The 8,563-nt window shown below is 36.8% G+C and overlaps 1 protein-coding gene across 3 annotated transcripts in view; it reads right to left on the reverse strand.

Moving 5' to 3' along the window:
- Window positions 1-8,563, reverse strand: part of FYB1 (FYN binding protein 1) — a 161,655-nt gene that overhangs the window by 5,018 nt on the left and 148,074 nt on the right. For all 3 annotated transcript variants that reach the window (XM_040495871.1, XM_040495878.1, XM_040495863.1), the window contains one exon: window positions 8,136-8,298. In XM_040495871.1, the coding sequence (XP_040351805.1) occupies window positions 8,136-8,298 (163 nt within the window). The remainder of the gene's footprint in view (window positions 1-8,135; window positions 8,299-8,563) is intronic.

An 8,563-nucleotide genomic window follows, 5' to 3' on the forward strand; every position in this document is an offset into this window, starting at 1 on the left:
AATACAAACGATTTTTCCTGAAAAAAAAAATGTCTGCTGACATTTAATTAGTATTACTAACATTTGGAATTCGTAGTTTTGGATTGGCACCTAAACACTACTGTATGCTTGAGATTAGTACCATTTACTGCCTTGTCAATATAGCCTCTAAATTCTTTCACTGAATCAATCTATTGGGCTTGGTCCACTTTAGATATAAGTTTTATTAGAGTAAATGTGTAAAAAATTATAAACCAGGAAACTCATAGACAAAGATTAATACAAATGATAATAAACTTACTTAGACACACTGATGTCATATTGTCATTGACTTAACATGCAAAAACATTTTTTAAAAAAGCTGGGATCATACAAGTGAAACTCTAGATTAAAACTGAAGAAAATGAATTTTTCCTTGAAATACTCCAGGGTAAAAAGAACTCCATCGAAATATTTTATCAAGAAATTCACCACTTTTTTAAGAAATATTTTTTTAATGCTTATTTATTTTTATGAGAGAGAGAGAGAGAAAGAGGGAGGTGCACATGAGTAGGGGAGGGGCAGAGAGAGAGGAGGGTAGAGAATCCAAAGCAAGCTCTGAGCTGTCAGCACAGAGCCCGACATGGGGCTTGAACCCACGAACCACGAGATCATTACCTGAGCTGAAGTTGGATGCTCAATCCACTGAGCCACCCGGACGCCCCAAGATATTCACCACTTTTTAATGAAAACTTTATTAAAATCCTATTTGAAGGGGCGCCCGGGTGGCTCAGTAGGTTAAGATTCTGACTTCAGCTCAGGTCATGATCTCACGGTTTGTGAGTTCGAGCCCCGCGTCAGGCTCTGTGCTGACAGCTCAGAGCCTGAAGCCTGCTTCAGATTCAGTGTCTCCCTCTCTCTCTGACCCTCCCCCATTCATGCTCTCTCTCTGTCTCAAAAATAAATAAACATTAAAAAAAAATTAAAATAAAATCCTATTTGGAAAAGGAAAAATCAAAGTTCTCTTTGAATTCCTGTCATATGGAAATAATGTAGCATATGTCAAAATGATAAAAGAGCAATAATGTAATATTTTCCTCAGAGTATGAAAAGCCAGACCTTGTTATACCTTCCTTTTTTATTTCAGTTAAAGCAAAAGTGGCAAAAATTATTAATGTAAGAACATCTAAAATTAATATCCTTGGTTGTCTTTTATATCACAGCTCTTTTATCGATTTCATGTTAACAGACTTCTAAAAAAATTAAGGTATATATCATAATTTAACACCATTTTTAAAGGGGAATAAGCTTGTCTCTAACAAATTCAATCTACATGTGTCTCTCAAAAGAGAAAATCTGTGCAGATAACAAGTTTTTAGAAGAAATTGTGGATTTTGTGTCAAGGTCCCAATAGCTGAAATCTGTCTTTACCTGTACTGATGTTTGGGGCTAAAATAAAATGTGAATAGTGCTCTATAGACAGTAATGGTCGCAAACTCCTCACTAGTTAAAATTGGTGGTTCTGCTTATGTTTGAATTTTTTTCCTTAGAATAGAGCGGGAAATAGGGGCGCCTGGGTGGCTCGGTTGATTAAACATCCAACTCTTGGTTTTGGCTCCAGTGATGATCTCATAGCTTCATGACTCTGAGCCACCCCCCATCGGGCTCTGTGCTGACAGCACAAAGCCTGCTTGGGGTTCTCCCTCTCCCTCCCTCTCTGCCCCTCCCCTGCTCACACTCTCTGTCTCTCCCCAAAATAAGTAAATAAACACTAAAATTTTTTTAAAAATTGGGAAATAAAAGAATACAATAATAAGTGTTCTCATGATATATTCATGTTTAAATTAATAATTTAAAAATAATGACATGTATGAGCTGAAGTTTTTACAGTGGAGGTAATCTCATTGTGAGCTGTTCAGGCTTTGCAAAGTCTCTGAACTAAAATTAGAAGATACAAAATTAGGAAAATGTTTAAGAGATTATAAACTGCTGCCAGAGGTTGGACTCACTCCAGCATTGAATATATTTCTGGTTTTTTTTTTTTTTAGTCTTTATAATATTAAAGGAAATAAAGAACAAAACAAAGAGAATAGAATCACCATTTTTGGATCTTAAAGTTTTCTATTTTCCTGTGCTTTTAGATAATCTACTTTCAAAAACTCATTTATGCTAAAATTTATAAGTAAGCAATAAACAGTCCTTCACATGACCAAAGTCAGTAACTCATGATATACGGCTTAATAGCCTGTCTTCACAAAATTAATTATAAAATACATATTCTTCTAGATTCTAAAGCCCCTATTACATTTCCTCCTATATCTTGTCTGTGTGAGAGCTCTAAGGAATGTTTTTCTCTTTTGTTGAATGCTCTGCTGTTGCTGTTGCTTGTGTGTGTGAGATAAATAAATATGACTGATTGTGAACATTATCTCAGAAACATGTATCAAGGAGATGCGGTGTGGGATGTACCGTATTCCTCTATTTTAGCTTTCTGAAGTGATGTGATAATTTGGGGCTCATTAGCTGTAAAATTACTATTGTATAGCATCTTTACAGGGTTAATGACTTTTAATAGAGCATAGGTTTTGATGTCTAGTACCTTTAAAAATCTCTAAAACTTCATTCTCTTAAAAGCATGATTCATGACAGTGTAAAAACAAGTGACTTACCATGAATTTTTATATTTTATATAATCTCCCCATTATAGTCCCTAGAAATAATTTTTTTTGCAGTAGAAAAATTGATCTCCTTGCTTAAATGTTCCATGTACATCCATTATAAGGAAAATTAATGAAAAATATGAAGGAAATGAACAAAAAAGTCATCACGGCTCCATACCACGTAGAATGGTCGCCATGTTTACTGTGGGTGCTGGCGTACCACGGATTCTCACACAAAATATGAATTTATTATTTGGAAACTTCACATTCATAAAGCAGAACAGTGGCTTGAAACAAATGTTCTGAATTATGCGGTGGGTTAGAGCTAACTGAGAAAGTAATATCCATGCCTTACATGTGCCAGTTCTCAGGATTGACTCACCTTCCAGAAGGTTGTTGTGAATAAAATTATGAAGGAAATACAAAATCATCTTTGGAAAAGTAGAAAATATCTTCATTCTAATGTTTCCAAATTTTTTACTTAGTAATAAGCAACAAAAAAAAAGTAATGTTTTTTTTATTATTTCATTTGTTCTAACAAGTCCAGATATAAAGTTAAATTTACTCAACTTGGCTTCACACAGTTTAAAAACAATAAAATCATGTTGCATAGATTTACCTCAGCAAATGGAATAATATCTGACTTCAAGGAAACATGGTCATAATATAACAGACAGAAAAAAATAAAACACTGCGTATAAGACTAGATATAAATTATTAGCCTTGTGTTACAGAAACGTTCTCTCTCCCTCTCTTCTTTCTCTCTGTCTCTCTCTATTTCTAGGGCTTCAAATCAGTAGACTTTTAAAATTTCTGAATTAAAAAAATTTTCTTCAGTGAGCATGTTTTATATTAAACTGAAAACAAAATAACTTAAGGAAAGAAATGATCAATTGGATTTGAGAAAATCTAAACTCTCTTTGAAATTCCCCTTTCTTAGATGCCCAAAGGAAATGGAGAACATTTTAACCACAAATAATTCAGTTCATGTCTCCTTCCACACTTTTTATAGAAAATTTTTTCTCTGGTGACAGGAAGTGGAAAAACCCACAGCTTATGAGACATTGAGTTGTGGAATATGTGCAAATATTTAGTGAGAAATTCTAAACATTTGGGAATGTGCCAGAAATACATATTTAAGATCTCAACACCTCTGCGATATGTGTTTCCATAAGTCAGTGAGTGAACTGATCAAATGTGATAATGCTTGTGAAAGTGGCTTGTACTCCACTCCACAATGGGAAGAGATTATTGTTCATGTTTTCGCCTCTAATTTCTACCATTACAAAATAAGTTGAAGTAAACTATGCTTTCTTTTCTCTGATGGATTGAAGAATGGAAAGTAAGGAAATTGTTAGGGTTACCATGGTGTTGGATTGCAAATGCCTTTATGGCGGTCAGATGTAGAAACAAGGAACTGAAAGATTTAAAATCTCCTAAATGATACATAACAAGCAAACCACATCACTAAAGCTAAGGTGGAGAACTTCTGTCTTCTAACAAGTGAAACTATTCCATAGACTTCTTCCTGTGTGTGTCTATATGTCAGACTTTCATCTGGTTTTCCAACTGCAATCTCCAAATTGTTACATTCAGTTTAGTAAGCCAGCCCTGAGCAAGATGCCAGGCACCAGGAGAGGTACTGGCAATACAATGTTGAGAACATTTCAGTGAAGCTACTCTCAAGCTCAGAGGCTAATAAGAATAATAGATTGGTAAAACGGTAAGGACAATTACAGGGACAAAAGCCATAGCATGGTGGGACAGAGGAGAGATGAACTGTGATTGGTGACTGGGGAGCAGGGAGTGGATGTGCTCCCAATTTTAGATGACAAATGGATTGTTGTTAATAGACAAGTTGGGAGGCACCTGGGTGGCTCAGTCGGTTATGCATCTGACTCTTGATTTCAGCTCAGATTGCGATCTCACGCTATGGGAGATCGAGCCCCGTGTCCGGCTGCGTGCTGAGTGTGGGGCCTGCTTGGGATTCTCTCTCCCTCTCACTCTGCCCCTCTCCCACTTGCATGATCTCTCTCTCTTTCAAAATAAATAGTTTTATTTATAGTTATTAATAGTTCAAAATAGTTATTAATAGTTATTAATAGTTCAAAATAAATAGTTTCTCTTTCAAAATAAAAAAATAGACAGTTATGGGCATTCGAAGTATAATGAAATAGCACAGAAAGATAAAATAGCATGGCATATTCAAGGAATGACAAGGAAGTGATATATATTTTTGGAGTGTCAGTTGCAGATGGAGAATAGTTGATGAGCCTGAAGACAGATCTAAAGAGTTTTATGTATTAGCCTAAAGACTTTGTGTTTTTAAAAATAATATTTGAACAACAGTGTGGCAGGTGGATTGGATGAGAGTAACAGTAAGGTAGACATATCATTTGAAAGGCTATTGCAATAATCTAGATGAAGGGTTAAATCTACACAATTATCCCAAATCCTATAGACGTACATGAAGAATGGATCAGAAATTAGGGAAATTAAGAACATCAAGGATCCAGTTCAAGGAAGGAATAAGCAGGAGGGTTAGAGAAATTAAGAAAACCAGGAGATTTGGCAAAATAAAAGTGAAATTAAGCAGATATGATAATTAAAATTTGGAATAATGCTTAACATGAAAGGTAACAATAGATGCTCCAGGTGGCCTTGCCCATAGACCTTCACCCTCACCACACCAGTGACTTTGCTTCACTCAACTTTCAACTGACAGCACTTGCATTTTTTTTTTTTTTTAAACAGATCTCTTTTCTTTGAGCTCTTTGTCAGCTTGCCCAGTATCCTGAGTGGCTCACCACCTGCCCAGGAGTTAGGCTTCAACTTCACATGGACAGGAGTTGATGTATAAGCATCACGATTTATTTCCCACTGGGTGGGATAACACTGCTACTCTGAGTTCCTAACTGGAATAAGCTCCAGTTATTCAAGTGGCAACCTTTTCCATAACAAGGCTTTGTTGACTGCCTTTCTCTTCCTGTCCACTTTTCCACTTGCGCATGACTTTTTCCCAGAATCACCTCCTAAATGGGGAAGCCAAGCTAAGACAAAGCCCAGCCAAAGAAAGTATTTAAATAAAAAGCAACAGGTACACAAGTGCTACTGGTTTAATCATCAGGTTTCCATTCTGTTTGGGATGGACCCCAAATCACCTAAGACTTGAATTAGTTATCAGCGAGCTTAGGAATTGTAAAGTGCACTTGGTATTGCACCAGAAAAAAATGATAAAAGATACATGGAACCCTTGATTGTTGTCTATCAGTACTTCATGCAATCTTTCCACTTCTCGTTTTTAACTGATGATAAATTCTAAGAGGGTAGTAGGCCTCCAGTATTCATAGCAGTATTCAGAATTAATGATATCGAAATAGGAAGTGATAGATTACAAAATCATCCCTGAGTAGTTACTATTTTCTTCATTCTTTTTTTTCTAAATGTTTACTTATTTTTGAGACAGAGACAGACAGAGTGAGAGCAGGGGAGGGGCAGAGAGAGAGGGAGACACAGAATCGGAAGCAGGCTCCGCATTATCAGCACAGAGCCCAACGTGGGGCTTGAACTCACAAATCACGAGATCATGACCTGAGCCCAAGTCTGACGCTTAACTGACTGAGCCACCCAGGCGTCCCTATTTTCTTCATTCTTAAGGTCCACTGGCTTCTAGGAAGTTAAGGGTCTCTTTCAAATTTCTGTTTCTGGTGCCATATCCTCTTGCTCATCTACATCTATACAAGTTGTTGATGAAGTCATTTACACCTTTGTTACTCAAGAGTTTGTTCCGTGAACCTCAGCATCAATTACCCGGCAACTTGGTAAAATGCAGAATGTTACACCTCATCTCAGACCTACTGAATTAGAATCTGCGTTTTTGACAAGATTCCGATGTGATGTGTATGTACGTTGAAACTGAAGACCATTGCTTTAGATGGGATTAGTTGCTAAAGAATCTCAGGACAGCGTGGCAAGGTTGGTCTGAGGCTTGTGCCCTGGGGAAAGGGCCACATGACAAGTACTAGGATAATTTTCTCTTATGAAAAAGCAGAGAAAAGAAAACAGGTTCACTTAGGCTCATCACCTCAATCAGCCACTATTGGCCGTTTAGTTAATTTCTTTTATTTACATAATTTTTTGATATGGGTATAAGTCCTATCCCACATGAAGCAGGCTTCTTCCTTCTCTTTCTATTGTGTCATGAGAATTTCTGCACATTAATATCATAGTCATCATGTAAATATGCAGGCTGGTATATTAATTATAACTTACTTCATACTTTAAAAAATTTTTAAACTCTTATTTATTTATTTATTTATTTATTTTAATATGAAATTTATTATCAAATTGGTTTCCATACAATACCCCGTGCTCATCCCAACAGGTGTCCTCCAAAATTTTTAAACTTTTAAATGTTTTTTCTGACCCTTTCATGCATAGAGTTTTTCTGCATTTAAAGCTATTCCTTGCGTTGCATCCTCACAAATGCTAGTGTGGATGTGGGTTTTCTTTGTCTCCTGGAGCACTGTCTACACATTATCTCCAGTGACCTTTGGGTGTTAATACTACACTACTCATGCCTTTTATCCTTTGTATCCACATTCCATTTTCTCCTTTTGAAAGCCAACCACACCTCCTCCATGATAACTTTAGATCCATTTCCCCAACCTTGAGTCACTGGTTTTATTCTTAAATCTCCCATTTCAGTTCCTGTCCCTGAGTCACCTTCCTGTCATTAAAATTCGACTCAGAGTTCATGTTTCCACACAGACTGGCCAAGCTGATATGGGGCAGCCACGCTGACCATTCAATTTTAAATACAGGACACATAATTTTGAATTACTCTTCCCCAGACTTTAAGTGAAATAAGCTTCTTTTTAAAGTTTGACAAAAACATTTCCATCTGTCAGTTTTAATAGCTGATCAAGCCAAAGAAGACAGGGACTCTCTTGTGTTCATTTGGAAGAGTATGTTGTATTAAGTGTGTCCAAATAGGAAATGAAAACAAATAAATTTGCAAGGTAGGAAAACTGGAAATTCTGTACGTGACATGTGCTGTGTAATTTCAAAACCAGATGACAGCAAGAGCCACTCACTGCTTAGCACAGTGGTTCTTGCTTCAGTATACTTAAGAATAAGCTAGGGATCTTATGATCACAGGTTCCATCTGCCACCCCCCAGAGCTCATGACTTAGCAGGTCAAGAGTGGGGCCAGGCAACTGTGATTTTAATACACAAAGGGTTTTCTGATGTTGGTGGTCTGCGGGACTGCATTTTGGGAAGTACTAATTTGGCATTACTTTGGCACCACAGTGCCGAATATATCAGGTGAGAAACGATAAAGGATGAAAATAAGATACGCTGATTTCAGCACCGCAAATCTCTAGTTTCTTAATGTTTTCCACAATTCATAAAGCATAGAAAAAACAAAGTTAATAAAACAAGGGTGATCAGGAAAACGTGTCTGATTATTAAATCCTGGAATGCCATATTGACAAAGAGTAAGCAGTGACTTACATTTCCCTTCTTCATTCCTGCAGAGAACTTTCGTATCATCAGTGCTTTGTATAACTTCGAGAGATTCACCGGGCTTCACCTGTAGATCTCTGGTCCCCCACCTTTTAGAAGTTAAGGAGGGTGCAACTTTGGTTGAATATAAAACTCTAATTTCACCATCATACTGGAAAAATACAAACATTTATATTATTTATTGATTGATGTGTATTATTAAAGTAATCCATTTACTGACAGATTTATTAAGAAAGTCTTTGCTAGGGTGCCTGGGTGGCTCAGTTGTTTAAGCATCTGACTTTGTCTCAGGTCATGATCTCACGCATGGTTCGTGAGTTTGATCGTGCATCGGGTGAGCTGGAGCCCGGCCTTGGGTAAGCCCTGCTTCTCTCTCTCTCTCTCTCTCTCTCCCTCTCAAAAAAAAAAAAAAAAAA

This window comes from Herpailurus yagouaroundi, unplaced genomic scaffold, assembly GCF_014898765.1.
Source record: "Herpailurus yagouaroundi ecotype Mexico unplaced genomic scaffold, PumYag 29, whole genome shotgun sequence".
Lineage (NCBI taxonomy): Eukaryota > Metazoa > Chordata > Mammalia > Carnivora > Felidae > Herpailurus > Herpailurus yagouaroundi.